Source organism: Triticum dicoccoides, chromosome 2A (assembly GCF_002162155.2).
Source record: "Triticum dicoccoides isolate Atlit2015 ecotype Zavitan chromosome 2A, WEW_v2.0, whole genome shotgun sequence".
Lineage (NCBI taxonomy): Eukaryota > Viridiplantae > Streptophyta > Magnoliopsida > Poales > Poaceae > Triticum > Triticum dicoccoides.
The window spans coordinates 560,593,814-560,617,846 of NC_041382.1; the positions used below are offsets into that span (position 1 = coordinate 560,593,814).

General features: G+C 45.8%; 1 protein-coding gene and 2 pseudogenes across 1 annotated transcript; 1 reads left to right on the plus strand and 2 right to left on the minus strand.

The window, feature by feature from the left end:
• The window catches only part of LOC119357952, a 15,581-nt pseudogene extending 1,382 nt beyond the window's left edge, over nt 1–14,199 (minus strand).
• An 821-nt stretch (nt 14,200–15,020) lies between these two features.
• LOC119357953 lies at nt 15,021–19,756 on the plus strand (annotated as a pseudogene).
• A 349-nt stretch (nt 19,757–20,105) lies between these two features.
• On the minus strand, nt 20,106–22,413 carry LOC119359583. The gene is made up of 3 exons (XM_037625716.1): nt 21,992–22,413; nt 20,971–21,897; nt 20,106–20,727 (listed from the first exon to the last, which is right to left on the minus strand). Exons 1-3 carry the CDS (start codon nt 22,022–22,024, stop codon nt 20,593–20,595), a joined length of 1,095 nt encoding a protein of 364 aa, XP_037481613.1. The 5' UTR covers nt 22,025–22,413; the 3' UTR covers nt 20,106–20,592.
• Nucleotides 22,414–24,033: the final 1,620 nt, after the last annotated feature.

Sequence of the window (24,033 nt, forward strand, 5' to 3'; positions counted from 1 at the left end):
CCCCCTATACTCGAATCCTGGCTCCGCCACTGGCGGTGATAACTACATCAGTTGCTGCATTCTTGAGACGTATGTTTGCCAAGTAAAGCTGCAAAGGTAGCCCAATGCTCAGTTGAAAAAGCAAACATTAACTGTTGAACCATAATTCCAAGGGATGGGTGTACTCACCCGAACAATGTTCTGTGCTTCTCTGCCTTGCCTCCCTTTTGAAACAGCCTACAGATGCCGAAATCAAGCGTGAGATCCTTAAGTAAATTTTATTCACTGCTGGTGTGAAGTGGCCATCATATAATGAATGCCAAGGAACAGAAATATCAAATTATGAGACCGAGCTGACTTGTGCAATTAAAGGTATCATATCCAGGGAAGCACAGGTGGAAACTAATCAACTGGAGGTCGATTGAAGGCAAGGAGCAGGGTAATCTGGATATGGCACAGGACGTTTGCTTACCAGCTTGCCAATTGCAGTTCCAGCCACTGCAGGTGCTTCGCCGGAGCGCAGACCAGCTAGCTCAACTGTCCCAGAGTGCTCGACCAGCTAACCGACAAAAAAAGAGGTAAGTTACCAACATGAGTAAAATCCACTTGGATCGGAAATTTAACAACCGTGAGTTCATGACCATTCAATGCACATGAAGCAGGCAAAGAATTCGTGAGTACAGCTGCTTTTATTGTCGAAAGAAGAATACGGTTGTTTTGGACAGAAAGCCAAGCAGGGAGAACTGTTGTTTAATGGCAATGAATCGAAATTTATAGGGCCAAGTGGCCAAGCTATTCACAGAGTGAAGCCAGGACATTACCAGGTTACTAGTAGAATGCCCGTGCGTTGCCATGGGCATCTAAAATATTCTGCCATAACACATGTTAAATTTTACACGCTAATGGCAGTTAATATTTTTAAAACATCATCCAAATCCATCACTTCTTATCTCCGACAAACAAAACTGGAATAAAATTTTTACTACATTATATAAGTATATATTTATAGTATATGAAAACAAATTTGAGACTAACACAACTGATTTTATTTGCAAAAAATGGCTATCCGAAATTACATATAAATATATAAACATATATAAATGATATTTTATATTAATAAACATAAGGAAAAATAAATTATTTTTCACATACCTAGTTTTTAGCTTACCTACCCTGCGTACCACCTCAACCACTCTCTCACTGCACGCACCCCTCCCTCTCTCACCCTCCCACTCCTTCTCTCCGTCATGACGTTGCCCCCGCTATCCCTCTCCGCCACGATGTCCTGGCCGCCACATCTTCCCCCTGGCATGTCCCTGCCTCCTCCCTTCCATGCTCATCGGCACCTCCCAACCCCTCCATCGAGATCTCGCCCGCCTTCTCCACTCCCCGCCATGTGTCCGGGTGAGCAGCCGGTTCCGACCGCCGTCAAGCCGTGCCGTCGATCTGGCCATCCCAGGCCGATTTTCGGTGCCAACAACAGGCGAGCCGCACCATCGATCTGCCATCCTAGGCCGATTTCTGGTGCCGAGGGCGTCGCGTTCCCCCTCCAAGCTGCACGGCGACAGGGCTCTTCCGCCATCCACTAACTGCCGCTCGCCGCTCCAAGTAGTAGGCGCCAACACTGAGAGAGTCTGGCTGGGCCTCCACTCCAGCAGACAGGTCCACACAAATTTCTTGCAATACATTAAATGCTTACATCGTTTTTCAAGTAGACATTAGTTTGTTAGCTTATGCTCGTGCATTGCCATGGGTTAAAACTTCAAATTATGCAAACATTTCATTGTGTTGTCGATAAGAAAAGTAAGATACATACGTACACTATTTGTCGTTGGTAAATCTCTCGTTCTTCAACACCAACGCAACAAGAATACAAACGTTGATCTATTAGTGATCCCCGCCTCTCCAACCATTAAAATACCGCTCCTTGTTATCTTGGTTTTTTACGTTACTTACCAAATCTGGTGGTGTTCTGTCGGATCTTGCACATCCTCTCCCGTCCGCTCGTCTCCCACCGGTGAGAGGCATTGCCACATTGGTAGTTGGTCACATTTTGGCTGATTGTCTGGCCGTCGGCCGCGATGGGGTTTCATCCCTGGTGGTTGATGCGTGTTCCCCATATGGCAACAAGAATACAAACATTGATCTATTAGTGATCCCCGCCTCTCCAACCATTAAAATACCGCTCCTTGTTATCTTGGTTTTTTACGTTACTTACCAAATCTGGTGGTGTTCTGTCGGATCTTGCACATCCTCTCCCGTCCGCTCGTCTCCAACCGGTGAGAGGCATTGCCGCATTCGTAGTTGGTCACGTTCTGGCTGATTGTCTGGTCGTCGGCCGCGATGGGGTTTCATCCCTGGTGGTTGATGCGTGTTCCCCATATGGCCCCTCCTCTTTGGCCTGGGTGACAGTATAATTTTCTTTGAATGGTCGCAAGGTTGAAACAATTCTATCGAACAAAAAAAGCATTTCAAATAATATGACCACAATGTAATTGTGTATTAACCTATGCCAATATGGTAAAAATGAGGCCTACAAAACAAACTATAATGGCAAAATATAAGTTAGCAACTTAGCATTGCTCCCAAAATTACCGTGTAAGGCCAAAGCTTTAATCGTTACCCTGTGCATGGAGGCCCTCTACTATCATTAGAACAATTAATTCTTGGAAGGAATGTCATATACTTTCCTATAGAATAATAATAAAATATTTATGTTGCACAGAAAAAATTTATTTGGAAAATAACTCACACTCTGATATATGAGTATTAGAAATAAACCAGCACCTCGGATTACAGTGTTGTAGATTGTGATATGGTGATGAATATGTGTTGATAGATCAGCGTCCAAGGAAAGTTGTGTGATTTGTATGCCTTCAGAAACCATTATATCAAGATACCTAGGATTACAATTATTTCTCAAACAGAGAAAAGGAAATTAAACCATGTAAGACATCTCTAGCATAAGACATCCTACCTCTAGCATAAGACATAGAGGTAGGAAATGTATAACAATGTTGCATAAAAAGCAAAATACATAGCGCCATATGAATAGTATAGTAGGATCCCAAGCTTGTAACTGTTTTTTTTGGAAATGGAGGTAGCCCCGGCCTCTGCATCATGATGATGCATGCGTCCCTCTTATTAAAAATCCAGAAAGTATCATCGTAAAGGTCTTACAGCTCGTAAACGGAGCAAAACAGAGCCGGAGGGCATGTGGTCTCAAATCCTACGCAATAAGTATTTACGCTCGAAAACGCTAGCCCAGGTTACCATCAGACCGACTGATTCGCCGTTCTGTAAGGGACTTACGAGAACGAAGGTACAATTACAAAACTATTTCATGCAAGCAATTGATAACCCTCACATGAAGTTATCACAATTAAATGTTCAATTCAAAACTTCACACCATGGCCATAGTTAGCACCTATAGTTCTTGCAGAACTACACAGTACAGCTGGTTGTCTAGGTTTCAGAATTGAACATTCAATTAGTGAGTAAGATTTATAAACTCCTCTGTGAAATGAATTGCAGAAAACGGCAGACTACAGTGCTCTACAACATAAACCAGCTTCACGACACAAACTATACAATCCCCGGATTCGTACCAGTCCTTACGAAACCCTCGCTTAATGGCCGAATTAACTCACGTGTGTATTTGAGTAATTCGGATTAAAAGAAAATATTCACTAAATACCCCTGATTCCAACTCATGAGCATCTAAAAGGTCCTAGAATTAACAGGCTTCAATTGGCTTGTTATGGTTAACGAATTACCCCTAAGATTTGAACCCTAGCATCACCAAGTAAATAGATTGAGATGGCAAACTCAGACGGGGACAGATCCGAGACATGGGCAGCATCAGCAGTGTACCGGCATGCGCTGAGATTTCTGTGCATCGGAATTAACCAGACTGTCGGACACGTTAGGCCGTCGTCCCGTCCGTGGAAGGTGTGCTTGCCGACGGCGTTGGGTGATCGAGCGAGGGAGCCAAACACAAAGCTCGGATCTCTGTTGGGTCACGTCGAGCACCTTTGTGCCATGGAGAAAGTGCCGACTGCCGCTCGCGGAGCGCGTTGACGTCATAGAACTGCAGAAAAGCGGTGTACAACAGGATACATCAGGCAGAGTGCTGACCTTGCCGTTGATGGAATACCATCATATGTCGGGTCCAACACGGCCTATGTCACCTTGACCACGCCGACTTTGCACCACCACCATGGCAGAACACATGCCTCGACGAGGTGCTCCATGGCCGCTGTCCTGGACGCCAGGGAGACCGCGACAGACCACATGCCTCGATGAGGTGCACCAAGCTTCTATTCGGAAGCAACTGGGTTGATGCGTTCATGTAATGTTCGCGCGCCAGACTGTGCCGCTAGCAGCCCAACCACCCGGCGGAGCAGCGTCGGGGCGAGGCCTACTGCACGCTCCACCCTAGGATCTGAAACACGAATGCAGGCACGTGCCTAGCTTGGCAAGGCAACCAGCACCATGAAATTTAAGTAGTGAGCCTCTCTCGCCACCGCCGAAGTCGAGGTGGATGCCGATGAGCCTGCCCTTGACTACTTTCCCTCACCGCATGCTACACGGCCACTCCGCCTTGTCACCCCGCTGCCACCTCCTCGCCACCATAGCTGCCATCCTCGGCCATCGACAGGCATCCAACCAGTCTGCTCCGATGAAAGGGAGATAGAGATGGAGCATCATCATGGCTAGAGTTTCAGAAACAAAGAAACATGAAGGGGTGGGCTTTAGAAAAGTTGGGATCGCTACACCCGGAAACAAATTGTAATTGTTGAGCCAGATGGGATACGAGGGGATCTCTGCTGATGCGAGAGAGATTGAGATGGAGCATCGTGGCTAGAGTTTCAAAAAAAAGGAAACGGGAAGGGATGGGATTTAGGAAATTTAGGATCGCCACATATATGGAAACAAATCGCAATATTTGAGCATGGGATACGACGGAATTAGCGGTGAGGGTGTCGAGGCTTTGTTAGATGGAGAGAACGAACGAAACGACGTACGGACTCCTCCATTAGGAGTAGAGATGGAAACAAATCTCAATATTTGAGCCAGATGGGATACGACGGAATTAGCGGTGAGGGTGTCGAGGCTTTGTTAGATGGAGCGAACGAACGAAACGACGTACGGACTCCTCCATTAGGAGTAGAGATCACCCGCATCTTGCTCGTTGGCGACGTCGCGCAGGAACCAGAGCGCGCTGCCGCCATCCTCCACCTCGCCCTTGAGGTCGAGCAGCTCGAAGATGAGGCGCTCTTCACGGGTGGGATTGACGAAAACTTCCTGGTTACGCAGCAGAACCACACACATCTATCAATAAGGGAACGAACCAACTGTTGGAAATATGCCCTAGAGGCAATAATAAATTAGTTATTATTATTATTATATTTCATTGTTCATGATAATCGTTTATTATCCATGCTAGAATTGTATTGATAGGAAACTCAGATACATGTGTGGATACATAGACAAAACCATGTCCCTAGTAAGCCTCTAGTTGACTAGCTTGTTGATCAATAGATGGTTATGGTTTCCTGACCATGGACATTGGATGTCGTTGATAATGGGATCACATCATTAGGAGAATGATGTGATGGACAAGACCTAATCCGAAGCCTAGCACAAAGATCGTGTAGTTCGTATGCTAAAGCTTTTCTAATGTCAAGTATCATTTCCTTAGACCATGAGATTGTGCAACTCCCGGATACCGTAGGAATGCTTTGGGTGTACCAAACGTCACAACATAACTGGGTGGCTATAAATGTTCACTACAGGTATCTCCGAAAGTGTCTGTTGGGTTGGCACGAATCGAGACTGGGATTTGTCACTCCGTGTAAACGGAGAGGTATCTCTGGGCCCACTCGGTAGGACATCATCATAATGTGCACAATGTGACCAAGGAGTTGATCACGGGATGTTGTGTTACGGAACGAGTAAAGAGACTTGCTGGTAACGAGATTGAACAAGGTATCGGGATACCGACGATCGAATCTCGGGCAAGTATCGTACCGATAGACAAAGGGAATTGTATACGGGATTGATTGAATCCTTTACATCGTGGTTTATCCGATGAGATCATCGTGGAACATGTAGGAGCCAACATGGGTATCCAGATCCCGCTGTTGGTTATTGACCGGAGAGTTGTCTCGGCCATGTCTGCATGACTCCCGAACCCGTAGGGTCTACACACTTAAGGTTCGATGACGCTAGGGTTATAGGGAAAGTATGTACGTGGTTACCAAATGTTGTTCGGAGTCCCGGATGAGATCCCGGATGTCACGAGGAGTTCCGGAATGATCCGGAGGTAAATATTGATATATAGGAAGTATGGTTTTGGCCACCGGAAGTGTTCCGGGCATCACCGGTAGTGTACCGGGACCACCGGAGGGGTCCGGGGGTCCGCCAGGTGGGGCCAGCGGCCCCGGAGGCATACATGGGCCAAGTGTGAGAAGGGACCAGCCCCTAGGTGGGCTGGGGCGCCTCCCCACCAAGGCCCATGCGCCTAGAGAAAAGAGGGGGCAAACCCTAAGGGCAAATGGGCCCTAAGGCCCATGCCTGGTGCGCCTCCCTCTCCCCCCTACTTGGCCGCCACCCGAAGATGGGGATTGGGGCTGCCGCCACCCCTAGGGTGGAAACCCTAGGTGGGGGCGCAGCCCTCCCTCTCCCCCTATATATAGTGGAGGCAAAGGGGCAGCCCAACACACGAAGTTCTTCCCCTGCTGGCGCAGCCCCTCCCCTCTAATACCTCTCCTCCTCCGCGTGAGCTTGGCGAAGCCCTGCCTGAGAACTGCCACTCCATCACCACCACGCCATCGTGCTGCTGTTGGACTCTCTTCCTCAACCTCTCCTTCCTCCTTGTTGGATCAAGGCATGGGAGACGTCTCCGTTCCGTACGTGTGTTGAACGCGGAGGTGCCGTCCGTTTGGCGCTAGGATCATCGGTGATTTGGATCACGACGAGTACGACTCCATCAACCCCGTTCACTTGAACGCTTCCGCTTAGCGATCTACAAGGGTATGTAGATGCACTATCCTTCCCCTCGTTGCTAGATTACTCCATAGATTGATCTTGGTGATGCGTAGAAAATTTTAAATTTCTGCTACGATCCCCAACAGTGGCATCATGAGCTAGGTCTATCCGTAGTTTCTATGCACGAGTAGAACACAAAGCAGTTGTGGGCGTCGGTATTGTCAATTTAGTTGCCGTTACTAGTCTTATCTTGATTCGGCGACATTGTGGGATGAAGCGGCCCGGACCGACCTTACACGTACTCTTACGTGAGACTGGTTCCACCGACTGGCATGCACTAGTTGCATAAGGTGGCTAGCGGGTGTCTGTCTCTCCCACTTTAGTCGGATCGGATTCGATGAAAAGGGTCCTTATGAAGGGTAAATAGAAATTGGCATATCACATTGTGGTTTTCGCGTAGGTAAGAAACGTTCTTGCTAGAAACCTATAGCAGCCACGTAAAAACTTGCAACAACAATTAGAGGACGTCTAACTTGTTTTTGCAGCATATGCCATGTGATGTGATATGGCCAAAAGGATGTGATGAATGATATATGTGATATATGAGATTGATCATGTTCTTGTAATAGGAATCACGACTTGCATGTCGATGAGTATGACAACCGGCAGGAGCCATAGGAGTTGTCTTAATTTATTTATGACCTGCATGTCAACTTAAACGTCATGTAATTACTTTACTTAATTGCTAAAGCGTTAGCCATAGTAGTAGAAGTAATAGATGACAAGACAACTTCAAGAAGACACGATGATGAAGATCATGATGATGGAGATCATGGTGTCATGCCGGTGACAATGATGATCATGGAGCCCCGAAGATGGAGATCAAAAGGAGCAAAATGATATTGGCCATATCATGTCACTATTTGATTGCATGTGATGTTTATCATGTTTTACATCTTATTTGCTTAGAACGACGGTAGCTTAAATAAGATGATCCCTCTCTAAAATTTCAAGAAAAGTGTTCCCCCTAACTGTGCACTGTTGCGAAGGTTCATTGTTTCAAAGCACCACGTGATGATCGGGTGTGATAGATTCTAACATTCGAATACAACGGGTGTTGACGAGCCTAGCATGTACAGACATGGCCTCGGGACACACGCGAAACACTTAGGTTGACTTGACGAGCCTAGCATGTACGGACATGGCCTCGGAACATGGAAGACCAAAAGTTCGAACATGAGTCGTATAGAAGATATGATCAACATGAGATGTTCACCGTTGATGACTAGTCCGTCTCACGTGATGATCGGACACGGCCTAGTCGATTTGGATCATGTTTCACTTAGATGACTAGAGGGATGTCTATCTGAGTGGGAGTTCATTAAATAATTTGATTAGATGAACTCAATTATCATGAACATAGTCTAAATTGTCTTCGCAAATATGTTGTAGATAAATAGCTCACGTTGTAGCTCCCTGTTTCAATACGTTCCTAGAGAAAGATTAAGTTGAAAGATATTGTAAGAAATGATGCGGACTAGGTCCGTAGTCCGAGGAGTGTCCTCACTGCTACACAGAAGGCTTACGTCTTTGATGCACCGCTCGATGTGCAAACCCCTACAACGTCGTCTGTGGATGTTGTGAACACCTGACAGACACATTCTGATGACTACCTGATAGTTTAGTGCACCATACTTTACGGCTTAGAATCGGGATTCCAATGATGTTTTGAACGCCATAGAACATATGAGATGTTCCAAGAGCTGAAATTGGGATTTCAGGCTCATGCCCGTGTTGAGAGATGTGAGACCTCTGACAACTTCTTTAGCCAACAAGATGGAGGAGAATAGCTCAGCTAGTGAGCATGTGCTCAGAATGTCTGGGTGCAACAATCACTTAAATCAAGTGGGAGTTAAACTTCCAGATAAGATAGTGATTGATAGAATTCTCTAGCCACTATCACTAAGCTACTAGATCTTTGTGATGAACTATGACATGCAAGGGATGGAGTTGATCCCGGAGCTGTTCGCGGTGCTTAAGACCGAAAAAGGTAGAAATCAAGAAGGAGCATCAAGTGTTGATGGTTTGACAAGACCACTGGTTTCAAGAAGGGCAAGGGCCAGAAGGGAAACTTCATGGATGGCAAACCAGTTGCCGCTCCAGTGAAGGAACCCAAGGTTGAACCCGAACCCGAGACTAAGTGCTTCTATTGTAAGGGGAACGGTCACTGGTAGCGGAATTACCCCAAATGCATGGTAGATAAGAAGGCTGGCAACTTCAAAGTATATACGTGTTATTAATGTGTACCTCACTAGTACTCCTGGTAGCACCTGGGTATTGGATACCGGTTCAGTTGCTATTATTGGTGACTTGAAACAAAAGCTACGGACTAAACGGAGACTGGCTAAGGGCGAGGTGACGATGTGTGTTGGAAGTGTTTCCAAAGTTGATGAGATCACCATCGCACGCTCCATCTGCCTTCGGGATTAGTATTGAACCTAGATAAATGTTATCAGGTGTCTATGTTGAGCATGAATATGATTAGATCATGTTCATTGCAATACTGTTATTCATTTAAGTTAGAGAATATACACATGTTCACGCCAAAAGATGTAGAGTTAATAATGATAGTACCACTTTGTTGTGGCACTGCCGCTTAGGTCATATTGGCGTAAGATGCATGAAGAAACTCCATATCGATGGATGTTTGGAGTCACTTGATTTTGAATCGCTTGACACATGCGAGCCATGCCTCATGGGCAGGATGACTAAGACCCCGTTTTCAGGTACAATGAAATGGGCAAGTGACTTGTTGGAAATCATACATGCTGATGCGTGTGATCCAATGAGAATTGAAGCGTGTGGTGGATATCGCTATTTTCTCATCTTCACTGACGATTTGAGTAGATATAGGTATATTTACTTAATGAAGCACAAGTCTGAAACGTTTGAAAAGTTCAAGCGATTTCAGAGTGAAGTTAAGAATCATCATAACAAGAAAATCAAATTCCTACGATCTGATCAATGTGAATTTCTGAGTTATGAGTTTGGCAAACACTTAAGACATTGTGGAATTGTTTCACAGTTGAAGCCACCTGGAACACCACAGGGTAATGGTGTGTCCGGGCGTCGTAATTGAATCTTATGAGATATGGTGCGATCTATGATGTCTCTTACCGATCTTCCGCTATTATTTTGAGGTTATGCATTAGAGACAGCTACATTCACTTTAGATAGGACACCATATAAGTCTGTTGAGACGACGTCGTATGAACATTGGTTTGGCAAGAAACCAAAGTTGTCGTTTCTTAATGTTTGGGGCTGCGATGCTTAAGGCTTCAGCCGGAGAAGCTCCAACCCAAAGCGGACAAACACATCTTCATAGGATACCCAAAGGTGACAGTTGGGTACACCTTCTATCTCAGATCCGATGGCAAATTGTCTGTCACTAAGAAAGGGTCCTTTCTCGAGAAGGAGTTTCTCTCGAAAGAATTGAGTGGGAGGAAGATAGAACTTGATGAGGTTGTCGAACCTTTACTTCAACCAGAGAGTGATGCAACATAGAAAGATGTTTTCTATGGCGCCTACGTCTGTTGAATAGGAAGTTAATGATAGTGATCATGAAGCTTCGGATCAAGTTGCTATCGAACCTCGTAGGTCGACAAGGATATGTACTACTCCTGAGTGGTACGGTAATCCTGTCTTAGATATCATGTTGTTAGACAACAATGAACCTACGAGCTATGGAGAAGCGATGGTGGGCCCGTATTCCCACAAATGGTTAGAAGCCATGAAATCCGAGATAGGATCCATGTATCAGAACAAAGTATGGACTTTGGTGGACTTGCCTGATGATCAGCGAGCCATTGAGATAAATGGATCTTTAGGAAGAAGACGAACGTGGGCGGTAATGTTACCGTCTATGAAGCTCGACTTGTGGGAAAGAGTCTTTTCACAAGTTCAAGGAGTTTACTACGATGAGAATTTCTCACCCGTAGCGATGCTTAAGTCCGTCGGAATCATGTTAGCATTAGCTGTATTTTTCGATTATGAAATCTGACAGATGGATGTCAACAACAAGTTTTCTTACCAGTTTTCATAAGAAAAAGTTGTGTGTGATACAATAAAAGGTTTTTGTCAATCCTAAGGATGCTAAAAGGTATGCTGGCTCCAGCAATCCTTCTATGGACTAGAGCAAGCATCTCGGAGTCGGAATATATGCTTTGATGGAGTGATCAAAGCTTTTAGGTTTATACAATGTTTGCTAGAAACTTGTATTTACAAGAAAGTGAGTGGGAGCACTTCAACATTTCTGATAAGTATATGTGGATGACATATTGTTGATCTGAAATAATGTAGAATTTCTGGAAAGCATAAACGGTTGTTTGAAGAGTGATTTTCAAAGGAAGACCTGGATAAAGATGCTTACATATTGGGCATCAAAATCTATAGAGATAGATCAAGACGCCTGATGATACTTTCAAAGAACGCACACCTTGACATGTTTTTGAAGGAGTTCAAAATAGATCAGTCAAAGAAGGGGTTCTTACCTGAGTTGTAAGGTGTGAAGTTGAGTAAGACTCAAAGATTGACCATGGCAGAAGAAAGAGGAAGGACGAAGGTCGTCCCCTATGCTCTTGTCATAGGCTCTATCCGGTATGCCATGCTGAGTACCGCACCTGATGTGTGCCTTGCCACATGTCTGGCAAGAGGGTACAAAGGTGATCTAGGAGTAGATCACTAGATAGCGGTCAAAATTATCCTTAGAGGAATAAGGAAATGTTTCTCGGTTGTGGAGGTGATAAAGAGTTCGACGTAAAGAGTTACGTCGATGCAAGCTTAACACCTATCCGGATAGCTCTGAGTAGAGATACCGGATACGTATAATGGAGCAACAATTTGGAATAGCTCCAAGTGGAACGTGGTAGCAGCATCTATGATTTGACATAAAGTTTTGCGAAATACATAGGGATCTGAATATGGCAAGACCCGTTGACTACAACCTCTCTCACAAGCATAACATGATCAAACCTAGAACTCATTGAGATTTAATCACATAGTGATGTGAACTAGATTATTGAGTCTAGTAAACTCTTCGGATGTTGGTCACATGGCGATGTGACCTGTGAGTGTTAATCACATGGCGATGTGAACTAGATTATTGACTCTAGTGCAAGTGGGAGACTGTTGGAAATATGCCCTAGAGGCAATAATAAATTAGTTATTATTATTATTATATTTCATTGTTCATGATAATCGTTTATTATCCATGCTAGAATTGTATTGATAGGAAACTCAGATACATGTGTGGATACATAGACAAAACCATGTCCCTAGTAAGCCTCTAGTTGACTAGCTTGTTGATCAATAGATGGTTATGGTTTCCTGACCATGGACATTGGATGTCGTTGATAATGGGATCACATCATTAGGAGAATGATGTGATGGACAAGACCTAATCCGAAGCCTAGCACAAAGATCGTGTAGTTCGTATGCTAAAGCTTTTCTAATGTCAAGTATCATTTCCTTAGACCATGAGATTGTGCAACTCCCGGATACCGTAGGAATGCTTTGGGTGTACCAAACGTCACAATGTAACTGGGTGGCTATAAAGGTTCACTACGGGTATCTCCGAAAGTGTCTGTTGGGTTGGCACGAATCGAGACTGGGATTTGTCACTCCGTGTAAATGGAGAGGTATCTCTGGGCCCACTCGGTAGGACATCATCATAATGTGCACAATGTGACCAAGGAGTTGATCACGGGATGATGTGTTACGGAACGAGTAAAGAGACTTGCCGGTAACGAGATTGAACAAGGTATCGGGATACCGACGATCGAATCTCGGGCAAGTATCGTACCGATAGACAAAGGGAATTGTATACGGGATTGATTGAATCCTTGACATCGTGGTTCATCCGATGAGATCATCGTGGAACATGTAGGAGCCAACATGAGTATCCAGATCCCGCTGTTGGTTATTGACCGGAGAGTTGTCTCGGCCATGTCTGCATGACTCCCGAACCCTAGGGTCTACACACTTTAAGGTTCAATGACGCTAGGGTTATAGGGAAAGTATGTACACGGTTACCGAATGTTGTTCGGAGTCCCGGATGAGATCCCGGACATCATGAGGAGTTCCGGAATGGTCCGGAGGTAAAGATTGATATATAGGAAGTATGGTTTTGGCGACCAGAAGTGTTCCGGGTATCACCGGTAGTGTACCGGGACCACCGGAAGGGTCCGGGGGTCCACCAGGTGGGGCCAGCGGCCCCGGAGGCATACATGGGCCAAGTGTGAGAAGGGACCAGCCCCTAGGTGGGCTGGGGCGCCTCCCCACCAAGGAACATGCGCCTAGAGAGAAGAGGGGGCAAACCCTAAGGGCAAATGGGCCCTAAGGCCCATGCCTGGTGCGCCTCCCTCTCCCCCCCACTTGGCCGCCACCCCAAGATGGGGATTGGGGCTGCCGCCACCCCTAGGGTGGAAACCATAGGTGGGGGAGCAGCCCTCCCTCTCCCCCTATATATAGTGGAGGCAAAGGGGCAGCCAACACACGAAGTTCTTCCCCTGCTGGCGCAGCCCCTCCCCTCCAATACCTCTTCTCCTCCACGTGAGCTTGGCGAAGCCCTGCCGGAGAACTGCCACTCCATCACCACCACGCCGTCGTGCTGCTGTTGGACTCTCTTCCTCAACCTCTCCTTCCTCCTTGCTGGATCAAGGCGTGGGAGACGTCTCCGTTCCGTACGTGTGTTGAACGCGGAGGTGCCGTCCGTTCAGCGCTAGGATCATTGGTGATTTGGATCACGACGAGTACGACTCCATCAACCCCGTTCACTTGAACGCTTCCGCTTAGCGATCTACAAGGGTATGTAGATGCACTCTCCTTCCCCTCATTGCTAGATTACTCCATAGATTGATCTTGGTGATGCGTAGAAAATTTTAAATTTCTGCTACGATCCCCAACACCAACCAACGCGCTCCAAACGAGACCATGTAAGGGGGAATCGGACGAACCTGGTGGTCGGGGACCTCGCGAATGTTTCTCACATCCTGACCAAACCAAACAGTACCAAAACTAAACAGAAACGGCGTCAGCGGGAGCAGGAGGAGGGGGAGCAAGCGATGTGTGCGATGGAGAAGGGCGTTGCAGTACCTGGAACCGGGCGGGGAAGGCGGTGGAGATGGCGCCGCCGAAGAGGGGGCGCCTGGTGCTACTCTCGCCGGCCATCTTGACAAGGGAGTCCTGTGACTAGATAGCAAAACAAGGTTCTGGAGCGTGGGAGAAGACGGGGGTGGGGGAGAGAGCCGGAGAGGGTCGGGCGGGTTCGTGATTCGAGCGAGTTTAGGCTAGTTGTAATGTATCATACTCCAGTATCATGCATGCATGCCAACTACTCCCTCCATTCCTATCCGTTCCTAAATATAAGTCTTTGTAGAGATTCCACTAGATGGACTACATACGGAGCAAAATGAATGAATCTACACTTAAAATGCATCTATATGCATCCGAATGTGGTTCATAGTGGAAGCTCTACAAAGACATACATTTAGGAACGGAGGGAATAGACAATTTTGATGAGGTGTCGTTGAATTAAATAGAGAAAGAGAGGATTGAGTATCATATCATGATAGCGTATCATAATAAATGCTATGCTACTAGGAGTATGTGTCATACATGGCAATAAATAAAGTACTACATGATACTTCCTCTGTTCACAAATATAAAACGTTCTAGACTGACCATACAAGTCTCTAAAACGTCTTATATTTATGAATAGAGGGAGTAATAGTATATGATACTCCCTCCATTCCTAAATATTTGTCTTTGTAGACATTTCAACAAGTGACTACATACAGAGCAAAATGAGTAAATCTATACTCTAAAATATGTCTATATACATCCGTATGTGATAGTTCATTTGACATCTCTAAAAAGACAAATATTTAGGAACAAAGGGAGGTAGTATTATACACCAGTACCATATGCATTATACAAGTATATGGATTGAGTATATGATACTCCCATTGCAACCAGCCTTATAAGCGGCCATGGGTGGTTTTGCCAATGTGGCGCCTGACGAGTGGGACCAAGACCGGTTCGACCCAGCTAGCTCCTTCATCTGCTTCGAGCCTTCGACCCACCCAGCCTCTGTCTTCGCGCCCCCCTCAGTTCTCTCCCTGACGACGACGGCCGCGGGACGGATGGCGATCAGCGGCATTAACTGAGCGTTGGGAGCCGGCGACACGTGCAGGTTCGTAACCACATCCGATTCTGTGTGAGAAGTGAACCACTATGTGCTTGATTACTCTGTTCTAAGTAGGGTTTTGGGGGATTTCAAAATCAACAGAGATGGTCGTTTTCTTCTTGTTTTCATTCATTCAGTGGTGCATCTGGTTAGTGCGACCGTGGGGGAAGCCATGGTTTTGTTTTGGTTTAGGGTCAGCTGACTCTTATGGCTGGTTTGGTTTTAATAACTGAACTAAAAGGGGGTATTAGCCATGGATCCGCTGGACTATCTGTGCATCAGGTTTCAGTTCAGAGGACAATTTGAACATGATGGAACAGATCAACAGAGTGGCAGCATGTGAATGGAATACAAGGCGTGTAGGCGTGTACATTTAAGTTACGGGTGCGCAGGACGGGGGGACCTGTATTTTTATCCCATAGCAGAGAAAATAGAATCTCCGTCTGAAGCTTGCTCGCGCGACATTTTAACTTAAATTTTTAGTCCCATACCGGATAGCGAGTAACAGTTGAACGTACTTAAAAGGAGGAAAGATGGGTACCATTTCAGAAAGCAGATTAACAGGTGAATGCTCTCTCGCTATTACATTGTATTCAAGGGTTAGGTAGGGTGCGTGTAGGCGTGTACTGTTAAGTTATGGGTGCACAGGACGGGGGGACCTATATTTTTATCTCATAGCAGAGAAAATAGGATCTCCGTCTGAAGCTTTAGTGGCAATTTAAGGAAACGCCCGAGAACAACGTTTCTGGCGAATCTGGAAATGCCAGATCTTGCAGGCGAATGCCTCGATTGGCCTTTCCATTCGCGACCAATTCTAGCATTTTTGGGAAACGCTAATAAAAACATTCAGAGGCATTTTTGCGTCCTACAGAGGCGTTTTAGAATGCCTCGTAATGTCGTCCGTGCTGTAGTGCTTATGGCTGGTTTGGTTTTAATAACTGAACTAAAAGGGGGTATTAGCCATGGATCCGCTGGACTATCTGTGCATCACGTTTCAGTTCAGAGGACAATTTGAACATGATGGAACAGATCAACAGAGTGGCAGCATGTGAATGGAATACAAGGCGTGTAGGCGTGTACAGTTAAGTTACGGGTGCGCAGGACGAGGGGACCTGTATTTTTATCCCATAGCAGAGAAAATAGGATCTCCGTCTGAAGCTTGCTCGTGCGACATTTTAACTTAAATTTTTAGTCCCATACCGGATAGCGAGTAACAGTTGAACGTACTTAAAAGAAGGAAAGATGGGTACCATTTCAGAAAGCAGATTAACAGGTGAATGCTCTCTCGGTATTACATTGTATTCAAGGGTTAGGTAGGGTGCGTGTAGGCGTGTACAGTTAAGTTACGGGTGCGCATGACGGGGGGACCTGTATTTTTATCCCATAGCAGAGAATATAAGATCTCCATCTGAAGCTTTAGTGGCAATTTAAGGAAACGCTCGAGAACAACGTTTCTGGCAAATCTGGAAATGCCAGATCTTGCAGGCGTTATGGAAAAATGCCTCGATTGGCCTTTCCCTTCGCGACCAATTCTAGCATTTTGGGAAACACTAATAAAAACATCAGAGGCATTTTTGCGTCCTACAGAGGCGTTTTAGAATGCCTCGTAATGTCGTCCGTGCCGTAGTGCTTATGGCTGGTTTGGTTTTAATAACTGAACTAAAAGGGGGTATTAGCCATGGATCTGCTGGACTATCTGTGCATCACATTTCAGTTCAGAGGACAATTTGAACATGATGGAACAGATCAACAAAGTGGCAGCATGTGAATGGAATACAATGCGTGTAGGCGTGTACAGTTAAGTTACGGGTGCGCAGGACGGGGGGACCTGTATTTTTATCCCATAGCAGAGAAAATAAGATCTCCGTCTGAAGCTTGCTCGCGCGACATTTTAACTTAAATTTTTAGTCCCATACCAGATAGCGAGTAATAGTTGAACGTACTTAAAAGGAGGAAAGATGGGTACCATTTCAGAAAGCAGATTAACAGGTGAATGCTCTCTCGCTATTACATTGTATTCAAGGGTTAGGTAGGGTGCGTGTAGGCGTGTACAGTTAAGTTATGGGTGCACAGGACGGGGGACCTATATTTTTATCTCATAGCAGAGAAAATAGGATCTCCGTCTGAAGCTTTAGTGGCAATTTAAGGAAACGCCCGAGAACAACGTTTCTGGCGAATTTGGAAATGCCAGATCTTGCAGGCGAATGCCTCGATTGGCCTTTCCATTCGCGACCAATTCTAGCATTTTTGGGAAACGCTAATAAAAACATTCAGAGGCATTTTTGCGTCCTACAGAGGCGTTTTAGAATGCCTTGTAATGTCGTCCGTGCTGTAGTGCTTATGGCTGGTTTGGTTTTAATAACTGAACTAAAAGGGGGTATTAGCCATGGATCCGCTGGACTATCTGTGCATCAGGTTTCAGTTCAGAGGACAATTTGAACATGATGGAACAGATCAATAGAGTGGCAGCATGTGAATGGAATACAAGGCGTGTAGGCGTGTACAGTTAAGTTACGGGTGCGCAGGACGAGGGGACCTGTATTTTTATCCCATACCAGAGAAAATAGGATCTCCGTCTGAAGCTTGCTCGTGCGACATTTTAACTTAAATTTTTAGTCCCATACCGGATAGCGAGTAACAGTTGAACGTACTTAAAAGGAGGAAAGATGGGTACCATTTCAGGAAGCAGATTAACAGGTGAATGCTCTCTCGGTATTACATTGTATTCAAGGGTTAGGTAGGGTGCGTGTAGGCGTGTACAGTTAAGTTACGGGTGCGCAGGACGGGGGGACCTGTATTTTTATCCCATAGCAGAGAATATAAGATCTCCATCTGAAGCTTTAGTGGCAATTTAAGGAAACGCTCGAGAACAACGTTTCTGGCAAATCTGGAAATGCCAGATCTTGCAGGCGTTATGGAAAAATGCCTCGATTGGCCTTTCCCTTCGCGACCAATTCTAGCATTTTTGGGAAACACTAATAAAAACATCAGAGGCATTTTTGCGTCCTACAGAGGCGTTTTAGAATGCCTCGTAATGTCGTCCGTGCTGTAGTGCTTATGGCTGGTTTGGTTTTAATAACTGAACTAAAAGGGGGTATTAGCCATGGATCTGCTGGACTATCTGTGCATCACGTTTCAGTGCAGAGGACAATTTGAACATGATGGAACAGATCAACAAAGTGGCAGCATGTGAATGGAATACAATGCGTGTAGGCGTGTACAGTTAAGTTACGGGTGCGCAGGACGGGGGGACCTGTATTTTTATCCCATAGCAGAGAAAATAAGATCTCCGTCTGAAGCTTGCTCGCGCGACATTTTAACTTAAATTTTTAGTCCCATACCGGATAGCGAGTAACAGTTGAACGTACTTAAAAGGAGGAAAGATGGGTACCATTTCAGAAAGCAGATTAACAGGTGAATGCTCTCTCGCTATTACATTGTATTCAAGGGTTAGGTAGGGTGCGTGTAGGCGTGTACAGTTAAGTTACGGGTGCGCAGGACAGGGGGACCTGTATTTTTATCCCATAGCAGAGAAAATAGTATCTCCGTCTGAAGCTTTAGTGGCAATTTAAGGAAACGCCCGAGAACAACGTTTCTGGCGAATCTGGAAATGCCAGATCTTGCAGGCGTTATGGAAAAATGCCTCAATTGGCCTTTCCCTTCGCGACCAATTCTAGCAGTTTTGGGAAACGCTAATAAAAACATTCAGAGGCATTTTTGCGTCCTACAGAGGCGTTTTAGAATGCCTCGTAATGTCGTCCGTGCTGTAGTGCTTATGGCTGGTTTGGTTTTAATAACTGAACTAAAAGGGGGTATTAGCCATGGATCCGCTGGATTATCTGTGCATCAGGTTTCAGTTCAGAGGACAATTTGAACATGATGAAACAGATCAACAGAGTGGCAGCATGTGAATGGAATACAAGGCCTTTCAACACTCGAGCACCACAAGGTTAGCCTTGAAGAGCTTAAGAAAAAACTTAACATGTGTCTTGTTCAGATAAGCAACTGCAGGAAACCAATTTGCATTGAAAGTTCTATGGGCTGATTAGAGATGGCCAAATCACTAGTGCTCTGGTGACATGATCAACAATCTGTCCTGGAGATGGCCAAACATGTCAAGGCCTCAACGGGATCGCTCCGGGTGCCCACCCCCAAACGTGTCTGTGGTCGACCTCGTGGTGCAGGTCTCCAAGAACACCCTCGACGAGGAGCTGAACCAGGCGTTCCACGACGGCGCGGCCAACGAGCTCAATGCCATCCTCGACGTCGGCCATGAGCCGCTCGTGTCCATTGATTTCAGGTGCTCCGACGTGTCCTCCACCATCAACGCGTCGCTCAGCATGGTCATGGGAGACGACATGGTAAGGTCATTGCATGGTACGACAACGAGTGGGGTTACTCCCAGAGGGTCATCGACCTCGCCGACACCGTCGCCAACCAATGGAAGTAAACGCCGGACAGCGGCATTGCCCTGTGAAGTGACTCCTCTCAAAATTTTCCCCAGCCATCGTCACAGATGATCGATTCTTTGTAATGGGAATTCAAAGTGTCGAGCTCCCAACAGCTTCTTCTTTCTTTTTCTGATTTTATACAACAATGCGTAAATCATTGCAATGCATTATCCCCTTATTATTTCTACACTGGTATGCATAAAGATTAAGTGAGCATGTCAACTTGTCCCAACGCATCAAGCGCTCAATTTTAACCTCATGCAGCCACATACTCCCTCTGTCCGGAAATACTTGTCATAGAAATGAATACAAATGGTGTATCTAGAACTAAAATACATCTAAATACATCCATTCCTCGGATAAGTATTTTCGGACGGAGGGAGTATCTATGAGCTTATCCCAATCCAAAAATGTCAAAATACTCTAAAAATTTACTAAATATTTTCTCCATTAGACAAACACTTCACATAGCTTCAATTCAAAGGAAAGCAAGAGTACTACTAAATTATAGTTCAGAGGATTTGCAAACTAGTACTAATACTAGGTAGTACATCTCTTTTTGTTAATTACGTCCAGAAGCGAACCATAGCAGGCAAAGACCTCCCCAATTCTTCAGTGATATCTCGATGGGTACTTCATCTCAGGATCCAAGACACCACAGCGCAGACATACCTTCTTCCTGTCATGCAGAGATATCTCTGCCATATTATCCGCATGTTCCATGACACACCTGATGAATCGCACAAAGATGTCGTCAGGTTGGAAGCCATAGATGGTGAGCTTAACCAGATTCTTGTGCTTGAAATCAGGGGGGTGGCTTCCACTCCACGTCTGCCTTTTCACAGAAACCATTGTTCTTCTGGAACTCTTTGTCTCTCATCACCATATTGCACCAATGATCCAAGACTGTGATGCAGAGCTCTTTTAGGGACGGTGCAGCTTCAATAATAAACATTGCCAAGCTAAATCACATCCTTCAGAAAGATTGTCCAGATTCACCTGCTGTAGTTGGCTGAGCACAGGCCTGAGCAGCTTCGGGCTTTCTGGCAGAACCCAAATCTGGGAAAGGAAAAACAATTTACAAACTGAATGCAAGTTGCATATAAATCACATTCTCAACTGGTGGAGAAGACCAACTTAAGCTACTACTGTTACTCCCTCCGTTCCATATTGTGTGTAGCTGATTTATTACAACTTTGTACTAAATCAGCGACACTTAATATGGAACGGAGGGAGTATTACATATAACCATCATATATAGAGTGAGAATGGACAGGTATGATTCAAATGGCTAATTAGTACCTTTTCACTTTGAAAATCCAGATGCAGGTTGCCTATGTAAGGAACATTACCAAGGAGCTGACTTAACTCAAGAGTCCTAGTTGGTCGGGTGCCAATTTTAGCAAGCCTCAGCTTTGAAAGCTGTGGTACAAAACCAAAATACAGGGGACCTTTATGAGAGTTGAACCAGCCCTTATAGCTCACCCGTTGGAGTTTTGGTAGACATGTCAGCTCAACTATCTCAAATTTCCCATACTCGACCTCGAGCTCAGTAAGTTTAGCATGTTCTAGTTGCACCACAGAATTCATCCCCGAGTCGCAATTGGTTAAATGCAAAGACTCCAAGAGCTTGCAAGTGGTGAGGATGTTGGGTATGTCTAGTTCACCAAACCTCATATTGCGCAGCCACAGGCGCTTGAGGCCAGCAAATGCATCCAGACAAGCACTGAAAAAATCATTGAACTGCTTCGCATGATAGAGGAGATCGGCAGGAGAACACTTCTTATGAATTTTCTCTGTTATGATCTCAAACTCAGCTGCACCAACCTTCTGTGTTGCCATGGTGCGGGCGACAGATTTGTCAATTGTGTAACAATCAGGTTGCATCAAGATGAATCTGATTTTGAGTTTGCTAATGGTGATCTCCGGACTCTTTGTGCTCAAGATATTATCCGTTACATGAGCCACAGCACTGTTGGTTCTGACATATTCACTGTTGGTTCTAACATTGTGACCTAGAATGGAACTACAACTTAGGAAGAACTGCGAGAGCTTGGTGTAGAGCTTCATCATTCGCTTTGATAGGATGCAGGTCATTATTGCATCGAGCGTGTCCACCCTCTCCAGAATGTTGAGTAGAATGTCATTAGGCAGCTTGCTAAGCCTGTCTCCGACTTCTTCGCTGCCAGCAGCGTCTTTGTTGAGGGTTGCTTTCTGTGTTGCATTTACCTGGAACAACAAATAATCAGTCTTTAGAAGAACCTTTCGTTTGTACTAGTACATAGTACAAATATCAATCAGGCACAACAGAAACAAAACTTACATTGTTTCTGCGGTGACGTCTTTTCTTCATCATGGCTGATCAGATCAACTGGTCTTGTTGAAAAAACTGTTCTTGATGATGAGACGCCTGAACTATTTGGATCGACCTTATTGGATCTGCGACAAGCGGCGGATGCCTGATCTGCCCATATTCGAATCCCCCTACTACTCCTCCTCTGCTTATTTAGGCCGGCGCAACAAAGGAGACTAATCACCGGCAAAAATCAAATCAGGGATGCCAACTTATTCGATCGACGAGGGCCCCTTCCTACTCCTCCGACTCTCTATTTATTAAGGCCAGCTCTAGTCCAGAAGGGAGGAGATATTAAAGGAGAGGGGGGAGGATCCTGATTACAACTCCTTAATAGACCCAGAAAAAATTCCTCCTTTTGAACAGCCCTCGCCGCACAAACAGAAATTTATCTTTTCAGTTTTGCTAAGGCACATCTAGATGTGCCATAAGTATTGCACATCTAAGTCTTATGTCATTGATCTTACATTGTGATTCGTGTGGATATTTTCTTTTTCTTTTTTTCTTTCCTCTTTATGCTTGATTCACTCACTTAGATGTGCAATAACTAGAGCATATCTAGATGTGCCCTAGACCTATCTTTTCTCTTCCCCGATTGCACAATTCCTACAAAAGGGAGGAGATTATTAGAGGAGAGGAAGAGGAGATTATTAGAGGAGAGGAAGAGGATCCTGATTACAACTTCTCAACAGACAGACTCCTTCGAAAAAAAATTACTCCTTTTAGACTGCGCCTGCCGCACGAACAGAAGCAAATTAAGTCCGTCTCCCGCAAGATTATTTCGCCCGAAACGCAGCCAGGCATATTAGCCCAGGCAGTGGAGGTGGCGACGAAGGAGAGCGATGGAGGCCGGCGGCGGATGGCAGGGGTTGCAGTGGGGGCTGTCGCAAGGGATGGTGTGGTGGCCAGCGGCGAACGGCAGGTATTGGATAGGGGACTGTCGCAAGGGATGGTGTGGTGGCCAGCGGCGAACGACAGGTATTGGATAGGGGGCTGTCGCAGGTGTGGGGTAGGGGACCGCCGCAGGAGATCATGGTGGCCGGAGCCGGACGGGAGGTGTGGGGTAGGGGGCTGTCGCAGGGGATGACGATGGAGGAGAGTCGTGGTGGCCGGAGCAGGACGGGAGGTGTAGGGCAGCGGGCTGTCGCGGGGGATGGCGGCGGCGTAGAGTGGTGGTGGCAGGCGGGAGCGGAGCGGAGCAGGGAAGGGGTAGGTGGTTGCCGCAGGGGAGGGGCGGCGCCTGCGGATCCCCACGATCGGCTATCCAGCGAATTAATTTTTTTCTTAGGGGAACCACAGCCAGCGAATTGTCTTTTTTTTTGAGCATCAGTACAGACACAAGCGCTCATATACACGCGCATACACTCATCCCTATGAACGCACGCACGCACACCCTACCCCTATGAGCACCTCCGAGAGACTGAGCCGGCATATCATCTTGAGATTTACGAAGTCACCGTAGGCGCCTCGTCTTCGACGGGAACGTCTCCTCCCACGGAAAGCGCATCCCCGGAAATCCTGAAATAAATCCAGAAATAATGCGAGCACCAGGATTTGAACCCTGGTGGGTTGGGGATACCACTGTCCACCTAACCAACTCAACTACAGATTGATTCGCAATTTGTCTTTTTTTAGGGGAACCACATCCAGCGAATTGTTTCCCTTTCTTACGGGGGAAGCACATCCAGCGAAACGAGGTCACGTTGCGCTAAATGGCACAGAGTCCCATTTAAAACCATGTACACATTGAAAATATTTGCATATTTTTAATAACTTTAGACTGTAATCAAATTCAAATGAGTATTTTTAAAATGTTATTCATTTTTTTTGGTAAAATTAGGTTTTAGCAACACTTAGGGTACCAACCTTTTTAGATGAAAAATTAAGGGGATGGGAAACCCAACACCACAACCGACTCCCAGGATGGGTGCTTAGGGCATCTCCAACGGTAACCCGCAAAAAACCTTACCGCATTAGTCGGATGCGGGAAATAGTAACCGTAGCCGCATACA

Coding starts and splice junctions, on each gene's coding strand:
- LOC119359583 (XM_037625716.1), bottom strand. CDS start 22,024: ATGATGAAGAAAAGACGTCACCGCAGAAACAAT. Junction 21,898..21,991: donor GACGTCACCGCAGAAACAAT/GTAAGTTTTGTT, acceptor TTGTTGTTCCAG/GTAAATGCAACACAGAAAGC. Junction 20,728..20,970: donor TGGATTTTCAAAGTGAAAAG/GTACTAATTAGC, acceptor TTCCTTTCCCAG/ATTTGGGTTCTGCCAGAAAG.